We start from the raw sequence: 20934 nt of genomic DNA, 5'->3' as shown, positions 1-20934 counted from the left end.
TGATTGCTTACTCCAAGTTATGATACCCCCTCCAAAATGTGTATTTCAGTCTTCAGAGCCCTTGGATAGTTTTTTTGTGTTGGGTTCACAGAGTCTCTAGTTGTTCTTTGCAGGAAGATCAATGGATCAGTCTGTCACTACTTGATATTCTTTTGCCTATTTTTAAGTTGGGTTTTTGGTTTTTATTTGTGAGTTATGAATATGCTTTAGTTATTCTGGATACAAGGATTTTGTCAGGTAAAGTATCATGAATGTTTTATTATAGTTTGTGGCTTGCCTTTTCACTTTTTTTCCATGGTTTTTGGAGAGTAGGTGTTTTAAAGTCCCAGTTATCAATTTTTTTTTTTTACACTTCATACTTTTGATTTCTTATATAAGGAGTCTTTGCCTACCTGAAGGTTGCAAAGATGTTTTTATATTTTACTCTAGAAGTTTTATAGTTTAGGTTTATTTAGAGTTAATTTTTGTGTATGGCATAAAGGTGAGAGTCAGATTTTTTTCACATAGGTATCCATTTCTTGAAAGACTACCAGCTCCTCCTCACCCCACCACCCTGGCCCCTTTGGCAAAATTCAGTTCAACATATGAGATTTTAATTTTGAACTCTTACTCCGTTACATTTTATGTCTGTCTTTACACCAGTACCACACTTTCTTGATTATTACTGTTTTACGGTAAGTCCTGAAACCCTTCAACTTTGTTCTTCTTTCTCAAAATTATTTAGCCTATATTAGGCCCTTGCAATCCTGGAATAGTATTTTATAATATACTCCATACTGAACATGACTTCATGGTTTTTGTTACTATTGTGAAATGGGGTTCCTTTTTTGATTCCATTTTCTATTTTGTTTCTACTGTTGTATAGGAATGCTATGATTTTGTGTGTTAATTTTGTATCCAGCAACCCTTCTAAGCTCCTGTTCTTTTCTTTTTTTAAATCCTTTTATTATTTACAACGATCTTTTGATAATTTCTGCCAAATTTGTTCTGATATATTCTTTTTCTTTTAACATCTTTATTGGAGTATAATTGCTTTACAATGTTATGTTAGTTTCTGCTTTGTAACACAGTGAATCAGCTATACCTATACATATATCCCCATATCTCCTCCCTCTTGCATCTCCATCCCTCTCACCCTCCCTATCCCACCCCTCTAGGTGGTCACAGAGCACCAAGCTGATCTCCCTGTGATATGCGGCTGCTTCCCACTAGCTATCTATTTTACGTTTGGTAGTGTATATATGTCCATGCCACTGTCTCACTTTGTCCCAGCTTCCCCTTCCCTATATCCTCAAGTCCATGCCTAGTAGGTCTGTGCCTTTATTCCCGTCTTGCACCTAGGTTCTTCAGAACTTTTTTTTTTTAATATTCCATATATGTGTGTTAGCATACGGTATTTGTTTTTTTCTTTCTGACTTACTTCACTCTATATGACACACTCTAGGTCCATCCACCTCACTACAAATAACTCAATCTCGTTTCTTTTTATGGCTGAGTAATATTCCATTGTATATATGTGCCACATCTTCTTTATCCATTCATTTGTTGATGGACACTTAGGTTGCTTCCATATCCTGGCTGCTGTAAATAGAGCTGCAATGAACATTGTGGTACATGACTCTTTTTGAATTATGGTTTTCCCAGGGTATATGCCCAATAGTGGCATTGCTGGGTCATATGATAGTTCTGTTTTTAGTTCTTTAAGGAGCCTCCATACTGTTCTCCATAGTGGCTGTATCAATTTACATTCCCACCAACAGTGCAAGAGGATTCCCTTTTTCCACACCCTCTCCAGCGTTTATTGTTTGTAGACTTTTTGATGATGGCCATTCTGATCGGTGTGAGATGATATCTCATTGTAGTTTTCATTTGCGTTTCTCTAATGATTAATGATGTTGAGCATTCTTTCATGTGTTTGTTGGCAATCTGTATATCTTCTTTGGAGAAATGTCTATTTAGGTCTTCTGCCCATTTTTGGATTGGGTTGTTTGTTTTTTTGATATTGAGCTGCATGAGCTGCTTGTAAATTTTGGAGATTAATCCTTTGTCAGTTGCTTCATTTGCAAATATTTTCTCCCATTCTGAGGGTTGTCTTTTGGTCTTGTTTATGGTTTCCTTTGCTGTGCAAAAGCTTTTAAGTTTCATTTGGTCCCATCTGTTTCTTTTGTTTTTATTTCCATTTCTCTAGGAGGTGGGTCAAAAAGGATCTTGCTGTGATTTATGTCATAGAGTGTTCTGCCTATGTTATCCTCTAAGAGTTTGATAGTGTCTGGCCTTAGGTCTTTAATCCATTTTGAGTTTATTTTTGTGTATGGTGTTAGGGAGTGTTATAATTTCATTCTTTTACATGTAGCTGTCCAGTTTTCCCAGCACCACTTATTGAAAAGGTTGTCTTTTCTCCATTGTATATTCTTGCCTCCTTTATCAAAGATAAGGTGACCATATGTGCATGGGTTTATCTCTGGGCTTTCTATCCTGTTCCATTGATCTATATTTCTGTTTTTGTGCCAGTACCATACTGTCTTGATTACTGTAGCTTTATAGTATAGTCTGAAGTCAGGGAGCCTGATTCCTCCAGCTCTGTTTTTCTTTCTCAAGATTGCTTCAGCTACTCAGGGCCTTTTGTGTTTCCATACAAATTATAAAATTTCTTGTTCTAGTTCTGTGAAAAATGCCAGTGGTAGTTTGATAGGGATTGCATTGAATCTGTAAAGTGCTTTGGGTAGTATAGTCATTTTCACAGTGTTGATTCTTCCAATCCAAGAACATGGTATATCTCTTCATCTATTTGTATGATCTTTAATTTCTTTCATCAGTGTCTTATAATTTTCTGCATACAGGTCTTTTGTCTCTCTAGGTAGGTTTATTCCTAGATTTTATTCTTTTTGTTGCAATGGTAAATGGGAGTGTTTTCATAATTTCACTTTCAGATTTTTCATCATTAGTGTTTAGGACTGCAAGAGATTTCTTTACATTAATTTTGTACCTTGCTACTTTACCAAATTCGTTGATTAGCTCTGGTAGTTTTCTGGTAGCATCTTTACGATTCTCTGTGTACAGTGTCATGTCATCTGCAAACAGTAACAGCATTACTTCTTCTTTTCCGATTTGGATTCCTTTTATTTCTTTTTCTTCTCTGATTGCTGTGGCTAAAACTTCCAAGACTATGTTGAATAATAGTGGTGAGACTGGGCAACCTTGTCTTGTTCCTGATCTTAGTGGAAATGGTTTCAGTTTTTCACCATTGAGGACGATGTTAGCTGCGGGTTTGTCATATATGGCCTTTATTATTTTGAGGAAAGTTCCCTCTATGGCTACTTTCTGCAGGGTTTTTATCATAAATGGGTGTTGAATTTTGTTGAAAGTTTTCTCTGCATCTATTGAAATGATCATATGGTTTTTCTCCTTCTATTTGTTAATATGGTGTATCACATTGATTGATTTGCGTATATTGAATACTTGCATTCCTGGGATAAACCCCACTTGATCATGGTGTATGATCCTATTAATGTGCTGTTGGATTCTGTTTGCTAGTATTTTGTTGAGGATTTTTGCATCTATGTTCATCAGTGATATTGGCCTGTAGTTTTCTTTCTTTGTGACATCTTTGTCTGGTTTTGGTGTCAGGGTGATGGTGGCCTTGTAGAATGAGTTTGGGAGTGTTCCTCCCTCTGCTGTATTTTGGAAGAGTTTGAGAAGGATAGGTGTTAACTCTTCTCTAAATGTTTGATAGAATTTGCCTGTGAAGGCATCTGGTCCTGGGCTTTTGTTTGTTGGAAGATTTTTTTTTTTTTTTAATTTTTGGCTGTTTTGGGTCTTCGTTTCTGTACAAGGGCTTTCTCCAGTTGCGGCGAGTGGGGGCCACTCTTCATCGCGGTGCACGGGCTTCTCACAGTCGCAGCCTCTCCCGTTGCGGAGCACAGGCTCCAGACACACAGGCTCAGTAGTTGTGGCTCACGGGCTTACTTGCTCCGCAGCATGTGGGATCTTCCCAGACCAGGGCTCTAACCCGTGTCCCCTGCGTTGGCAGGCAGATTCTTAACCACTCCGCCACTGTTGGAAGACTTAATCACAGTTTCAATTTCAGCACTGGTGATTGGTCTGTTCATATTTTCTATTTCTTCCTGGTTTAGTCACCGAAGGTTGTGCATTTCTAAGAATTTGTCCATTTCTTCCAGGTTGTCCATTTTATTGGCATTGAGTTGCTTGTAGTAATCTCTCATGATCCTTTGTATTTCTGCAGTGTCAGTTGTTACTTCTCCTTTTTCATTTCTGATTCTGTTGAGTTGAGTCTTCGCCCTTTTTTTCTTGATGTCTGGCTAATGGTTTATCAATTTCATTTATCTGCTCAAAGAACCAGCTTTTGGTTTTATTGATCTTTGCTACCATTTCCTTCATTTCTTTTTCATTTATTTCTGACCTGATCTTTATGATTTCTTTCTGTCTGCTAACTTTGGGGTCTTTTTGTTGTTCTTTCTCTAATTGCTTTAGGTGTAAGGTTAGGTTGTTTATTTGAGATGTTTCTTGTTTCATTTTTTTAAAAACTTATTATTTATTTATTTATTTATGGCTGTGTTGGGTCTTCGTTGCTATGCACGGGCTTTCTGTAGTTGCAGTGAGTGGGGCTACTCTTGAGCGGGGGCTACTCTTCGTTGTGGTGCACGGGCTTCTCATTGTCCTGTTTTCTCTTGTTGCAGAGCACCAGCTCTAGGCGCGCAGGCTCAGTAGTTGTGGCGCTCGAGCTTAGTTGCTCTGCAGCATGTGGGATCTTCCCAGACCAGGGCTTGAACCCGTGTCCCCTGCATTGGCAGGTGGATTCTTAACCACTGCACCACCAGGGAAGCCCCTGTTTCTTGTTTCTTAAGGTAGGATTGTATTGCTATAAACTTCCCTCTTAGAACTGCTTTTGCTGCATCCCATAGGTTTTGGGTCATCATGTTTTTGTTTTCACTTGTTTCTACGCACTTTTTGATTTCCTCTTTCATTTCTTCAATGATCTCTTGGTTATTAAGTAGTGTATTGTTTAGCCTCCATGTGTTTGTATTTTTTACAAATTTTTTCCTGTAATTTATATCTAGTCTCATAGCGTTGTTTTCGGAAAAGATACTTAATACGATTTCAATTTTCTTAAATTTACCAAGGCTTGATTTGTGACCCAAGATATGATCTCTCCTGCAGAATGTTCCGTGAGCACTTGAGAAGAATGTGTATTCTGTTGTTTTTGGATGCAGTGTCCTATAAATATCAATTAAGTCCATCTTGTTTAATGTATCATTTAAAGCTTGTGTTTCCTTATTTATTTTCATTTTGGATGATCTGTCCATTGGTGAATGTGGGGTGTTAAAGTCCCCTACTATGATTGTGTTACTGTCAATTTCCCCTTTAACGGCTGTTAGTATTTGCCTTATGTATTGAGGTACTGCTATGTTGGGTGCATAAATATTTACAATTGTTATATTTTACTCTTGGATTGATCCCTTGATCATTATGTAGTGTCCTTCTTTGTCTCTTGTAATAGTCTTTGTTTTAAAATCTATTTTGTCTGATATGAGAATTGCTACTCCAGCTTTCTTTTGATTTCCATTTGCATGGAATATCTTTTTCCATCCCCTCAATTTCAGTCTGTATGTGTCCCTAGGTCTGAAGTGGGTCTCTTGTAGACAGCATATATACGGGTCTTTTTTTTGTATCCATTCAGCCAGTCTATGTGTTTTGGTTGGAGCATTTAATCCATTTACATTTAAGGTAATTATTGATATGTATGTTCATATTACCATTATCCAAATTGTTTTGGGTTTGTTATTGTAGGTGTTTTCCTTCTCTTGTGTTTCTTGCCTAGAGAAGTTCCTTTAGCATTTGTTGTAAAGTTGGTTTGGTGATGCTGAATTCTCTTAGCTTTTGCTTGTCTGTAAAGGTTTTAATTTCTCCATCAAATCTGAATGAGATCCTTGCTGGGTAGAGTAATCTTGGTTGTAGGTTTTTCTCCTTCATCACTTTAAATATGTCCTGCCACTCTCTTCTGGCTTGCAGAGTTTCTGCTGAAAGATCAGCTGTTAATCTTATGGGGATTCAATCCCTTGTTTGTTATTTTTCCCTTGCTGCTTTTAATATTTTTTCTTTGTATTTAATTTTTGATAGTTTGACTAATATGTGTCTTGGCGTGTTTCTCCTTGGATTTATCCTGTATGGGACTCTCTGTGCTTCCTGGACTTGATTAACTATTTCCTTTCCCATATTAGGGAAGTTTTCAACTGTAATCTCCTCAAATATTTTCTCAGTCCCTTTCTTTTTCTCTTCTTCTTCTGGGACCCCTATAATTCGAATGTTGGTGTGTTTATTGTTGTCCCAGATGTCTCTGATACTGTCCTCAATTCTTTTCATTCTCTTTTCTTTAGTCTGCTCTACAGTAGTTATTTCCACTGTTTTGTCTTCCAGGTCACTTATCCATTCTTTTGCCTCAGTTTTTCTGCTACTGATCCCTTCTAGAGAATTTTTAATTTCATTTATTCTGTTGTTCATCACTGTTTGTTTGCTCTTTAGTTCTTCTAGGTCCTTGTTAAACATTTCTTATATTTTCTCCATTCTATTTCCAAGATTTTGTGTCATCTTTACTATCATTATTCTGAATTCTTTTTCAGGTAGACTGCCCATTTTCTCTTCATTTTTTAGGTCTGGTGGGTTTTTACCTTGCCCCTTCATCTGCTGTGTGTTTTCCTGTCTTCTCATTTTGCTTGACTTACTGTTTTTGGGTTCTCCTTCTTGCAGGCTGCAGGTTCGTAGTTCCCGTTGTTTTTGGTGTCTGTCCCCAGTGGCTAAGGTTGGTTCAGTGGGTTGTGTAGGCTTCCTGGTGGAGGGGACTGGTGCCTGTGTTCTGGTGGATGAGGCTGGATCTTGTCTTTCTGGTGGGCAGGTCCTCGTCTGGTGGTGTGTTTTGGGGTGTCTGTGGCCTTATTATGACTTTAGGTAGCCTCTCTGCTGATGGGTGGTGTTATGTTCCTGTCTTGCTAGTTGTTTGGCATAGGGTGTCCAACACTGTAGCTTGCTGGTCGTTGAGTGGAGCTGGGTCTTGGTGTTTAGATGGAGATCCCTGGGAGATTTTCGCCGTTTGATATTACGTGGAGCTGGGAGGTCTCTTGTGGACCAGTGTCCTGAAGTCGGCTCTCCCACCTCAGAGCCACAGGCCTGAAGTCTGGCTGGAGCACCAAGAGCCTGTCCTCCACACGGCTCAGAATAAAAGGAAGAAAGAAAAAAAGAAGAAGATACAATAAAATAAATAAAATAAAATAAAGTTATTAAAACAAAAAGTAATTATTAAAAAAAATTTTTTAAGTAATTAAAAAAAAAAGGAAAGAAAGAAGAGAGCAACCAAACCAAAAAACAAATCCACCAATGATAACAAGCACTAAAAACTATACTAAAAAAAAAAACAACGGACAAACAGAACCCTAGGACAAATGGTAAAAGCAAAGCTATATAGACAAAATCACACACGGAAGCATACACATATACTCACGAAAAGAGAAAAAGGGAAAAAAATACATATATCGTTGCTCCCGACGTCCACCTCCTCAATTTGGGATGCTTCGTTGTCTATTCAGGTATTCCACAGATGCAGGGTACATCAAGTTGATTGTGGAGCTTTAATCCGCTGCTCCTGAGGCTGCTGGGAGAGATTTCCCTTTCTCTTCTTTGTTCGCACAGCTCCCGTGGCTCAGCTTTGGATTTGGACCTGCCTCTGCATGTAGGTCGCCTGAGGGCATCTGCTCTTCGCTCAGACAGGACAGGGTTAAAGGAGCAGCTGATTCGGGGGCTCTGGCTCACTCATGGTTGGGGGAGGTAGGGGCATGGATGCTGGGCGAGCCTGCTGTGGCAGAGGCCAACGTGATGTTGCACCAGCCTGAGGCTCTGTGCATTCTCCCGGGTAAGTTGTCCCTGGATCACGGGACCCTGGCAGTGGTGGGCAGCACAGGCTCCTGCGGTGTGGAGAGTGACCTGTGCTCGCACACAGGCTCCTTGGTGGCGGCGGCAGCAGCCTTAGCGTCTCATGCTTATCTCTGGGGTCCGCGCTGATAGCTGTGGCTCAAGCCTGTCTCTGGAGCTCCTTTAAGCAGCGCTCTTAATCCCCTCTCCTCTTGCACCAGGAAACAAAGAGGGAAGGAAATGTCTCTTGCCTCTTCGGCAGGTCCAGACTTTTTCCCAGACTCCCTCCCGGCTAGCCGTGGCACACTAACCCTTTCAGGCTGTGTTCACGCCGCCAACCCCAGTCCTCTCCCTGGGATCTAAGCTCCGAAGCCCGAGCCTCAGCTCCCAGCCCCCTCCTGTCCCGGCGGGTGAGCAGACAAGCCTCTCGGGCTGGTGAGTGCCGGTCGGCACCGATCCTCTGTGAGGGAATCTCTCCGCTTTGCCCTCCACACCCCTGTGGCTGCGCTCTCCTCCGTGGCTCCGAAGCTCCCCTCTTCCGCCACCCCCTGTCTCCGCCAACGAATGGGTTTCTAGTGTGTGGAAACCTTTCCTCCTTCACAGCTCCCTCTTACTGGTGCAGGCCCCGTCCCTATTCTTTTGTCTCTGTTTATTCTATTTTCTTTTGCCCTACCCCGGTACGTGGGGAGTTTCTTGCCTTTTGGGAGGTCTGATGTCTTCTGCCAGCGTTCAGTAGGTGTTCTGTAGGAGTTGTTCCACATGTAGATGTATTTCTGGTGTATCTGTGGGGAGGAAGGTGATCTCCGCGTCTTACTCCTCCGCCATCTTGAAGCGCCTCCTCCTCCTGTTCTTATCATTTGTGTTTAGCTTTTCTTTTCCTAAATTTTTTTAAAATTTATTAATTAATTAATTTTTTGGCTGCTTTTGGTCTTCATTGCTGCGCGTGGGCTTTCTCTAGTTGCTGCAAGCGGGGGCTATTTTTCATTGCAGTGCGCGGGCTTCTCATTACGGTGGCTTCTCTTGTTGCAGAGCATGGGCTCTAGGCACGCAGGCTTCAGTAGTTGTGGTGCACGGGCTTGGTTGCTCCATGGCATGTGGGATCTTCCCAGACCAGGGCTCGGACCCATTTCCCCTGCACTGGCAGGCAGATTCTTAACCACTGTGCCACCAGGGAAGTCCTGTCTTCAGATTTTTTGGAATATTTTTTATAGCCTTTTATTTTGCTATTATTATAAACAGTAATTTGGGTTACTTTCTAGTTTCTTTTTTCCCCTTTTCTCTGCATTAATTAGGTCTCAGTACCATGTTGAATAGAAGTGGTGGTAGCTTGCATCCTTTTCTTGTTTCTTACTTTAATGGAAATAGTTGCAGACTCTTAATGTTGAGTATGATGCTCTTAAACTATGAATTGTGCACTTATTTATTTATTTGTGTATTTATTTTTAGTTTGGGAATTGTGCTTGGTTCTTTTTCAGATCTGCTGTGCTTTTTCTAAGATCCTTTTCCTTTCAAATTTCTGTAAACTTTTGTTTCTTTAAATATAATAAACATTGTTGATATGGAGTTTGTAACTGATAGATAATTATAAGATTTAAAGTCTCAGGTCTCTGTTATCTTTTGTTTCTGCATAGTGGCTTATGGTGTCTTATTTTTTTTTGGCTGTTTTTAACTTTGTGCTGACTAGTATATTCATAGGGATAATTTGAGCCCCCAAATGAAGACTTCTTACACTAGAGAGGATTTGTATTTGCTTGAGCCAAAGAAATAGAAAGTTGAATTTTTTCTGCCTTCGCTTTTGGCTGGGTAATTCCTAATGTCTTTTAAGCTCTGTGGTGTTCTTAAGATTTTTAAAAAGTATTTTTTCTAGCCCCTTTAGTTTTATTAATGGAATGGTTAATAATAATAACCTACCTGCCATTACCATAAATAAAATTTTATCATACCTTGACTAGGCTTTAGTTTCTATTCAGCTTTCCGTTTTTTCTTTCAGATCCGCTCAGCCTATTTTGAGTTAGTTTCTGCTTTGTGCCAGCGTACTCCACAGCTGATGAAAGATGAAGCATCCAAAGTGAGCCCATCTGTCCTTCTTAGCATTGATGACAGTGACCCCATTGTATGCCCTGCTCTCTGGGAAGCTGTGCTTTACACACTTACAACTATTGAGGTGGGTTAAAGAGGTACATTTAATACAGCTGGGAATATTTGTCTTCTTAGTTGTATTTTAGAAGCCTTAGATACCATGTGAGAGAGCCTATCAGATTGTAATATTTAAAACTTGCTAGAAAAATGCTTTCTTGGGAATAAAATATTTAATCCAAAACTTTGTATAAGTCTTAAACTGACTATAAAATGGTAGAGCATTTTTATTTTATTTTCAGTTTAGTCAATATCAATATCCTTTAAACTTATATGGCCCAATGAAATCAACATATTTGAATATTATATTTACGATTAAATATTGCTATCCCTTTTAGAAGGCAGGGGTTTTTTTTTTTTTGTTAGTTTAGAAAGCAGCTTTTATAGAAATCTTCTCAGTTAAATATTACTTCTTTTTTGGCTGCCTCAGGCCTTAGTTGCGGCACGTGGGACCTTCATTGAGGCATGCAGGATCTTTCGTTGCTGTGTGCGGGCTTCTCTCTAGTTGTGGCATGCGGGTTGTTTTCTCTTCTCTAGTTGTGGTGCGCAGGCTTCAGGGCACATGGGCTCTGTAGTTGTGGCGCACGTGTTCCAGTGTGTGAAAGCTCTGTAGTTTACTGCACACAGGCTCTCTAGTTGAGGTGTGCAAGCTCAGTAGTTGTGGCGTGCGGGCTTAGTTGCCCCGCAGTATGTGCGATCTTAGTTCCCTGACCAGGGATCGCACCCACGTCCCCTGCATTGTAAGGTGGATTCTTTACCACTGGACCACCAGGGAAGTTCCTAAATAGTTATTTGTGATCAATATTGTCCTGGAAGCGTGTTGTATACATAATTACTAAATGTAATAAATTTCTTATAATTTCAGACTTTTAGTTTTTAATGGTGGTGAGAGATTTTGACCCTCTTTAGGTAGAATACTTGATTTTTATTTGAGAGTCTATGTCTTTTCTCTTAATTGGGAAATGTATGTTTATGATCTCTAATTATTATTATAATCTTCTTTTTTTGGGAAGGACTGTTGGCTTCATGTAAATGCAAAAAAAAGTGTGTTTCCCAAGCTGTCAGCTATGGTTCGTGAAGGAGGTCGGGGTCTGGCTGCTGTCATATATCCTTATCTTCTGCCATTTATCAGCAGACTCCCTCAGTCTATTACAGATCCAAAGTTGGATTTCTTCAGAAATTTTCTCACCTCCCTAGTTGCAGGGTAAGGAATTTAAATTCTTGACCTTTAAAGCAAAATAGATGTTTTCTTATTTTCATAAATGGGCAGAACAACATACTTGTTATTGTCATATGTAAATTTCCCCAAATTGTTTTGCTGTTTGGTAAACACTTTTAAAGTTTTCAGAGAATTACAATTGGAATTCTTTTTTTGGGTACTTTCAAGACTTCCGTGGTAGTATGCAGCAGAAAGTGAGATAAATTATGGCAAGGCCCTTAGGTGGAAATAGGCTCTTTTTCAATGACTCATATTTTGGTATGTTGATAAATACAAATGCCCGAGTGCAGAAAATGAACCAGTGAACTTTTCCATTAACTTAAATATAATAGCTGTTTAAAGTCACACTTAAAACGTCATTTCAGTGTATTTGTTGAACTAAGTAAAAGATACCCAGTTTTAGTAATGATTAAAATTTTTTTTTCCACTACAGTATTATCTTTATTTGGTTAAATTCTCTCTTTGAGATTTGCAGGTAGATTGGTCCATGAATAGGAGATAAATATGTTATTTTCTGTTGATACATTTTGAAGAGATGCTATTTTTCATAGTTCTTCAAGTTTATATTCTAATCAGGCTGTATTTTGGTTGTTCTTAGTTTTTCATTGAAGAATTTTATTTTTAGAAATTCTTTTTCATGCCTTTATTTTGGTATTTTTATATTGCTTATTTTCTTTTTCATGAAGGAGTAAGCCACAGGTATTTATTATTTCTTAGGCTATCAACAGAAAGAACCAAAACCAGCTTTTCAGAGTGCTCAGCAGTAATATCTGCTTTTTTTGAATGCTTACGTTTTATAATGCAGCAAAACTTAGGTGAGGAAGAGATAGAAGAGATGCTCGTCAATGATCAGGTATTTATAATGTAAAAATCATCAGTGCCTTTGCACACTAACTATAAAGAATCAAGCTTATTGTGTCTTGTTGCCATTTTTATTAATTAGCCTTCCTTGTAAAGATTTCATTTTTATGATTTACAAATTAAGTAATGTGTATTGCTGACCAATAAATGAAAATTTCTGTATTGTTAGTTGTTAGCATAATACCATAATGCCTAAGTACTAGTCACTCTCTGGTTGTACAAACTCTGTTTTAAAGAGTTGCAATGCAAAACAATTTAGAAGATGCAATTTTCAACATTTTGTATTTTAGTTTATATTATAATCATCTTGTTCCTTCTAAAATATGTAGTACATTTATCCTTTTGTGAGCAATTGTGCTTGGCTTTTAGAGCTAGTGATGAGAGCAGGTCCTGGAATATGGTTCCTTATGGTAGGAAATTAATTAATATGATTATATAAGCCCAGATCCTAGTTGATGTCTCATATAGTTAATTTCTCTTTGTAATTTAAGAGAAAGCATTCTGAATTCTGTGGGTCCTATATGTCTTTCATATTGGTTTAGAAAAAAGCAAAAAACTTTGAATAAGTTCAGAAGATGCAAAGAGTTGATGACCAATGATCTTGGTCAATTATATCATAAAAAAGAAGTAATTTGGGGAGATACAGTGAAATCGTTAGGCTCTTTGAATGATATGAAGATGATTTTCAGGTTCAAATTAACTCTTTTCATAGTTCTGGGAAAAATTCATGTTTTTCAGTTATTAAATATGAAAATTTATAATGTTTTACAAATACCTTGTTTAAATTTTATTTTCCCTGAAAATTGAACTTTAATATTTCTACCTTCTCTTTCAGTTGATTCCTTTTATTGATGCAGTTCTCAAAGACCCAAGATTGCAAGATGAGCAGCTATTTAACCATTTGGCAGAAACTTTAAGTTCATGGGAAGCTAAAGCAGATTTGGATAAAGATGATAAAACAGCTTACAATTTAGAGAAAGTGCTACTGAATTTCTGGGAAAGACTGTCAGAGATCTGTGTTGAGAAAATCAGTGAGCCAGAAACCGATGTTAAGTCAGTTTTGGCTGTTTCTAATCTATTACAGGTCCTTCAGAAGCCAAAGAGCTCCTTGAAGTTAAATAAAAAAAACGTTGGTAAGGTTAGGTTTGCTGATGAGATGCCTGAAAGTAATAAAGAGAATGAGAAATATGTCTCCTCAGAAGGAGAGAATAGTGAAGGCTCTGACTTAATGGCTGAACCTTCTCTCACTCACAGTTGCTCAGACCTTATATCACCCCTAAGGAAAAAACCTTTGGAAGACTTAATCTGTAAGCTAGCAGAAATGAGTGTTAATTATGTCAATGAACAAAAGTCGGAGCAACATCTAAGGTTTCTTTCCACTCTGCTCAACTCCTTCTCTTCAAGCCAAGTATTTAAAGTGCTATTAGGTGATGAAAAACAGAGTATTGTCAAAGCCAAGCCTCTTGAAATAGCCAAACTTGCACAAAAAAATCCCGCGATACAGTTTTTATACCAGAAAGTAATAGGTTGGCTAAATGAAGATCAAAGGAAGGATGCTAGTTTCTTGGTGGACATTTTGTACAGTGCCCTTTGTTGCTGTGATAGTCATATGGAAAGAAAAGCTATCTTGGATGATCTAATTGAGGTATTACTATTCTGTATCTTTTTATTTTCATTTATTTATTTATTCATTCATTCATGCATGCCTGCATGCAGGATCTTTGTTCCCCGACCAGGGATCAAACCTGTGCCCCCTACAGTGGAGCATGGAGCCCTAACCACTGGATCACCAGGGAGTTCCCTGTATCTTTTTAAACTATAATGGTTTACACTGGCACACTGATTATGGATGAGTAGAATGAGACCTGTATGGGGATTATTTTGGGATTGTTTCTTAACTATGAATGTCAATTTAAAGACAATATATTCTTGATTGGGATTGGGAAGTACGTGAGACTTCTGGGTAGCTGTTCAGTAAGAGTAAATATGTTAAGATGACAAAAGCTTGGTAATAAAGGGTAAGTTCTTTCAGTCCATACTTTTTAAAGCTGGACTCCCTAAAAAAAAATGTTTTAGTTTTGTAGTGGTTCCATGGTCACTTCATTTACTTATAAAAAGTTTTACCAGTTACTGTTTTTTCTAGCAGATTGTTTCTCTTTTTCTTCTTTTAGGTGGATCTGAAATGGAATTCTATTCTTCAGGTCATTGAAAAGGTATCTTAGAGATTTTTCTTCTTTTTTTTGTAGTTATAGGCATACAAAAATTAAACTACAGCTATATTCACATAATGGTATGTGATCAGGTGTCTCTGTTAGAGAACTTCCTTATTATTGTAACTTTCTTCTCATAATTTGAGAAGCCATGGTGTTCACCTTTCTATAGTATTATTTTTCTGGTTAGGAATATCAGGGAAGAATGAACAGGTTCTGGAAGATCCAGTGTCTCTTCCCTAGTGGGTAACAAAGGAAGAGTTAAGCATTTATCTTAGTTTATCTTTTAAACTAAGGTTTCTGCTTTTATCCTAGTTATTTTTTCTTCTGTAGAAATGGGTTGAATGGTTCTAGCTTTGAGTAGAACGCAACAGGAAATTAAGTTTGTTTTACCCTGGAATACTATACAGGCAAACTAAAGTCTTCCCACCTTTATTTAATTGCCATTTGACTAAGTAAGAAAATAATAAAAAGAAATCAAGGAACATAATTCAGAAAAATTTTTAAATGGCTTAAGTATTCTTTCCGAATGAAGATGTAAATGATGTAACGTAACACTTTTCTAACCATAGAAATGTTATGACTAGCTGCCTAAAAGTCTTCCTTTTCTTAAAGAATTTTTTCATTATTTTAAAATTTTACTTACAAAACTCTAATTTACAAGTTTCTTTTTTTCTGTCTTTTTAAATTATGTTGAAAAAAACATACAATTTGCCATAGTAACCGTTTCTAAGTGTACAGTTCAGTAGTGTTAAGTTTATTCACATTATTGTGTGGCCAATCTCCAGAACTTTTCACCTTGTAAAATAGAAACTATACCCATTAAACAATAACTCCCTATTTCCCCCAATAATTTATTTTTCAAAATAAATACAGAGTATTAATTTACTCTTTTTCAATGGGAAATATAACTTACTAGGCACACCATTTGAATTACTTTATTCAGTACCTCCTCTTCCTATAGGCAGGCTACATGAAAAGCCAAATTATGAGAAAGCTGCTTGATAAGTCTAGAATCAGAGCAAAAGTATATAGTTAATAATTTGATAAGATAAAGATTGATATATCCATTTCCAACTTAGGAATGTACCTGCCAGTAGTTCAGGTACATCTGTTTGGAAGACTCCTCTTCCTGGGCAGTGTTTGGAAGTTCATAGCCAGTGTCTGCTTCCTGTACTTCTGTGACTAACTAGTCTCCTTAACCCCTGTTAGATTCTTTCTGTGGATATGTTAAAACATTGAGAAGTTGGACTTCATGTCTTAATAACCTGAGAGACATTTTATTCAGAAGTTTGCTTTTTGGATTCTGTAGTATTCTATAAAATAGATTGGTTTTATTTGGTAAGCTATCTTAGGAAAGCCAATATTATAGCCATCTAAATTCTAGTTTTTCTTGTTTTTATGCAACCTCATACTTTATGAGCAGAGTCCTAAAGTCAGCTTCCTTAAAAACAAACCTGACTTTTGTAACCAAAAAGAACCTTAGAGATTTTCTAAGTTAACCTCCATTTTTCAAATTAGGAAATAGGCCCAGGTTGGTTAAGAGCTTTGTCTAAGTTCATAAAGCCAGAATAGTGGTAAAGCTTGGACTAAAATAGAAGCTCTCGTTACCTACAATTTTTTAAATAAGGAGATAAAACAGTTTTGGGGGCACTACCCAATCTGCACTTGGATTTTTTTTTTTTTTCCAGATTGCTTTGAAATGAGCCAAGTTGCAAATTCCTTTCTTCTCAGCCCTTAAACCAAAAGAAGCTCTGGGAACATGGATCACCATGCTTTTGGGGGTGGATTTACAGTTTTTTTCCTTGCTTCCCCACCCCATGAAAATAAACCAGTTGCTGTCAGCTATCTGCCCCAGTAACTATTTCAGAAAATTTGGGCAAATGATAAGTCCCACTGTTCATATTGAAGTAATTTACCACTATTATATGTTAATTGTTCTTTAATTTTAGCAAAATTAATGAACAAAAATTTAATATTTGTAGAGCATTTTAAAATCCGTCTTTAAAGTTCATTCATTATTCATTGAACATATCTGCAGTGTTGATAGCAGGTATCAAAGAAGTTTAAGACAGTCTCTGCTCCCAAGGAACTTACAATCTCATTGGAAACAAGACATACACAGATGAAACATTATAAATAATAATACAACCCAGTAAGTGCTCAGGAGATTCAGAGAAAAGCAGTGATGAGTAGGGGCTGGCATGGATGGGGGAGAATTCACAAAGCAGGTGGGATTTATACTAAATCTCAAATAACGGATGTGATTTTGATAAATAAAGAAGAGGGGGAATATTTATGGTTGGGAAGATAGCATGAACAAAGCATGGAAGCGTACATAAGCAAGGCTTAGTTGGGAATAGGGGGGAAGATACCAGCCTTCTTAGAACTTGAGGAGGAGGCATGGGGGATGATATTGAGGCCATGATGATGAAAGGAGGTAATATGGTACAAGTAATACTTTGGCAAGTCTACTTTTTGATCTTCTAATCTTTGCTTTAATTTTATGGTTTTAGGCATGTTCTAGTTCAGATAAACATGCTTTAGTAACTCCTTGGCTAAAAGGAGATATCCTTGGCGAGAAATTGGTAACCTTGGCAGATCATCTTTGTAATAAGGACTTGGAATCCACAGTATCTTCTGAATCTTACTTCTCAGAAAGATGGTCTCTTTTAAGCTTGGTATTATCCCAACATGTTAAAAATGGTAGGTAAAAATATGGCTTTTGTTTTTTAGTAGGGAGGGAGTAGTTTTTTCACCTTTTGGGAGGATTCCATGCTGCTCAGTTTGCATACTATTAGTTGAGAATAACAAGAGTTAGTTCACTCAGATATCTGAATTTTGTAAGCACCCTAAATGTTTATAAATCTCTGTAACTTGACATGGAAGATATTTAATACTTTTAGTTTTATATTTTAAAGGGTTTTGAATTTAGTCATTCACTCTAATTTTGTCTAGCATTGCTTTTTTACTTAATTTAAAATAGCTTTTTTTTAATGTGAGGGCTTTTATGCGTGGGGAACAGATTGATTTGTTGATGTGATTTTCTTTTATATAAAACATAAACACCTTTTTTTAAAAAAAAAAAAAAAAAACACATGGAGAGACCAAGGTGGAATGTTAACCCCAAGTAAAGTATTAAAATACACTGGTTAAAAAATTAAAAACAAAGATTTAAAAAAAGGAAAACACACTGTTAATATTTCTTGTATTTTGTCTGTTTGAATTTTTTTCTGTAGATTACTTGATTGGAGAAGTATATGTTGAAAGAATTATTGTTAAACTTCATGAAACTTTATCCAAAGCAAAGAAATTGTCAGAAGCTGAAAATAATGACTCATCAGTGTCTTTTATCTGTGATGTGGCCTATAACTATTTCAGCTCAGCAAAAGGATGCTTGCTAATGCCATCATCTGAAGATTTATTGTTAACTCTCTTTCAGTTGTGTGCTGAGAGCAAAGAAAAAACACATTTGCCAGGTAATAGCCTACTGCTCAAATGTTTTGTTGGGAATCTCCGGCTCTGACCTTCATAGTGTAAGTGCCCAGGCTTTATTAATTGAATCATAATGTGTTTGAACTTTGAAAGCATTTTGAGTAAAGGACTACAAATCTTAAACACTTTCAGCTTTAGAAACCAAGTTAAAGGTGTATGTAGGCATTATATCTAAAGTTTTTACTTGATATCAAGGAAACGGTTTTGAAAGGGGCCATGATAGATGAGTTAGAATCTTAGCTCCTTCACTCAGTAGCTCTCGCAAGTTGCTTAATTTCTTGATGCCTCAGTTTCCATATTCATAAAGGGGGACATTAATACCTTCTTCTCTTATAGTTAAAGACATTCAATCTTGGTGTATAGTAAAATGAAATTGAGATTCCCTTTTTAAGGACTATATTCCTGTCTTATATGCTAATTCAGACTTATTTGTGAAAGGAATGTAAAAAATACTCTTGAAAAAAAAATGCTGTTAATGGAGAGCCCTCCTCCCCAACCCTTTCTTTAATACTAACTTTTCTATTTGGAAAAGGTATATTTTTCATATCTCCAAAAGGTCAACTCTCTTATAAATAAGTTCAGAGCAGAAAAAAGCTGACTTTAAAAATCTTAACATTTTTACATTTATATGGCATGAATTAGCTTATATTATTGCATATTTATGACATAGTTGTTTTGTTTTAGCCGTTGAATAGTAATTTTATGTTTTCTTAATGGTACCTTACAAATCTCAGATCTGCAATGAGTTCTTTCAGACATTTTGTACTGATTAGTTACTTCGTAGGGATTATGAATCACTGTTGACATCTTGATTTTAGACTTTCTTATCAGTAAACTGAAAAATACTTGGCTCTCTGGTGTGAATTTATTGGTCCATCAAACTGGCGACACATATAAACAGAGTACTTTCCTACGTTTATCTGCTCTGTGGCTGAAAAACCAAGTTCAGTCTTCATCATTGGATATCACAAGGTAACCTTTTTTTGTGCTCAGTTGCAGAGTATCCCTTTAATAATTGATCATTGTCCTTAATAAGATTCCGTGATTAGTGTGAGTGCCTATGAAAAATGACTTGTTATGTAAGAAATCTACAGGATTGTAAGGGAAGATCCAAACAGATTTTTCCAAAAGGATTTTGTTTTAATGATCATCCATTTAAGCTCAATTAATTGGAGAGTGATTTGTTTTGACCATAATAATTTATGGTCAGTGATGTGATAGGGGTGCTGTCCTGTGTCTTAGGCTGGTATGGATTGTAACCGTAAACCCTTACAGCCACCACGGACAATGATTGTCCTTCATTGTTTATTTTTTGGGGGAGTCTGGTAGCCACTGTTGTAAGGGGTTGAATTGCAGATGTATTTCACATTTCATGCCTAAATCCATATATAAAAATGAAAACTAAGAGAATGCATCCAGAGCTACTGGGGTTGGGTTAAATCTTTTTCTGTTTATCATACTCTTTTCATGGAATAAAGTAGCTATATTTCAGAAATATCTGATCTGAAATAGGTCATTCCCCTTCATTCTGAAATAGAAGCAGCACTTGATTTCAATTATAAAAGGTTGGATAAAATCCCCTGTTTGGTTGTGTGTAAGTCACGAGGGGAGGGTGGAGAGGCCATTTACTTTTATTTTGAATTGTCTTTTTTGTTCAGGTAAACTGTTATCTGCCGTAGGGTATTTGATGTATACCAGGGTGTTCAAATTGGTTATAACATAACTGCAGTTGTTAAGTTATTTGCATTATTTTCAGTCTTCAGGTCCTCTTGTCTGCTGTTGATGATTTGCTAAATGCGCTTCTAGAGAGTGAAGATCCTTATCTTCTGGGAGTTTATATTGGAAGTGTAATGCCAAACAACAGCGAATGGGAAAAGATGAGACAGTCTCTTCCTATGCAGGTATGTTTGAGATTGGAGAGTACTTATTTTATTCTGAAGTTTGGATTTCATGCACGCTTAAATATTTTAATTTTATTCTGGGGAAGAAAAAAAAGTAAATGAAATGAGTATCTTACTTTGCGTTTCTGCCTTTGAATGCTCCTGTGTTGGGTGTTTGCTGTTTGCAAGATACCAGTTGACACTTGGCAGTTGCCATGGTACAAGGTAAATAAGACCTTGCTCTGTCCTGAAGGAATCCTAAAGAAACACACACGTTGATAATTTCTGTTCGTAGAAACCAAACTTCTAGGCTTCTGTGGTTTTACTAGAAAACTAGCAATAGCTTCATTTTTGAAGTTATTCTAATAACATTTTGAAGATATTTTAATAACTTTATTTTTGTTCCCTTCTTAATTGCAGAGGTAGTAATTAATTGAACTATTGAATGCTTTTGTGTATAATTTAATGTATTTTTTTTGCAGTGGTTGCATAGACCTCTTTTAGAAGGAAGACTGAGTTTGAATTATGAGTGTTTCAAAACAGATTTTAAAGAACAAGATACAAAGAAACTTCCCAGCCATTTGTGTACTTCAGCATTATTGAGCAAAATGATATTAGTTGCACTGAAAAAGGAAATAGTCCTAGAAAATAATGAGCTTGAGAAAATAAGTAAGTATATATGAGCATTCAGATAAATACATATAAACATAAATCTTGAAGTAATTAAAATGTAATTTTGAAATAATTTTGATTATAATTCAATCTAAATCTTTAAAGAATCAAAAATCCTCAGCTCCTTTTAATTATTTTAGCAATGAGAAACTTGAGGACACTTAAGAGATGAATGTTAAATTGCAAATCAAATGGAATCATACTGAATATCTTGCTGTAGTCTTGTTAGCAATAGAGCAGAATTTGGTGTAAGATGTTACTCTAGCTGGCATGACATCAATATCCTATGGCATATCCTATGGCACATAACCCTAAAGAAAATGGTTAAGTGAGTCTTGTGTTTCATCAGGGATTCTGAACTTTCAATTAATTTTTGAATCAATCTACCTTTGTGTAGGGCAATAATTTTTTTCCCAGGAAGTGGAGCTTCAAATGTTGAATTTCAAAAGGATTTAAAAATTCCCGCATTCCAGGAAATGGTGTAGAATTGTAGGTAGCAGTGTGACCTGTACAAAATGGCGTGAAAGATGGAGGACTTGCA

At 36.8% G+C, this 20934-nt stretch overlaps 1 protein-coding gene across 2 annotated transcripts in view; it reads left to right on the top strand.

The window, feature by feature from the left end:
* Positions 1-20934, top strand: part of LTN1 (listerin E3 ubiquitin protein ligase 1) — a gene marked incomplete at both ends in the record, with an annotated part of 63485 nt that overhangs the window by 15646 nt on the left and 26905 nt on the right. Inside the window, 10 exons of one of the 2 annotated variants that reach the window (XM_079705447.1) lie at positions 9911-10084; positions 11070-11260; positions 11993-12128; positions 12972-13781; positions 14308-14349; positions 16863-17052; positions 17586-17825; positions 18660-18813; positions 19598-19742; positions 20204-20390. In XM_079705447.1, coding sequence (XP_079561573.1) covers positions 9911-10084; positions 11070-11260; positions 11993-12128; positions 12972-13781; positions 14308-14349; positions 16863-17052; positions 17586-17825; positions 18660-18813; positions 19598-19742; positions 20204-20390 — 2269 coding nt within the window. The remainder of the gene's footprint in view (positions 1-9910; positions 10085-11069; positions 11261-11992; positions 12129-12971; positions 13782-14307; positions 14350-16862; positions 17053-17585; positions 17826-18659; positions 18814-19597; positions 19743-20203; positions 20391-20934) is intronic. The other variant, XM_079705448.1, reaches the window with a different exon arrangement.

The sequence above is a fragment of the Hyperoodon ampullatus genome (assembly GCF_949752795.1).
Source record: "Hyperoodon ampullatus genome assembly, chromosome: 5".
Taxonomy (NCBI): Eukaryota; Metazoa; Chordata; class Mammalia; order Artiodactyla; family Ziphiidae; genus Hyperoodon; species Hyperoodon ampullatus.
The sequence above is the reverse complement of the archived record's forward strand: the minus strand, read 5'-3'. Positions and strand labels throughout refer to the sequence as shown.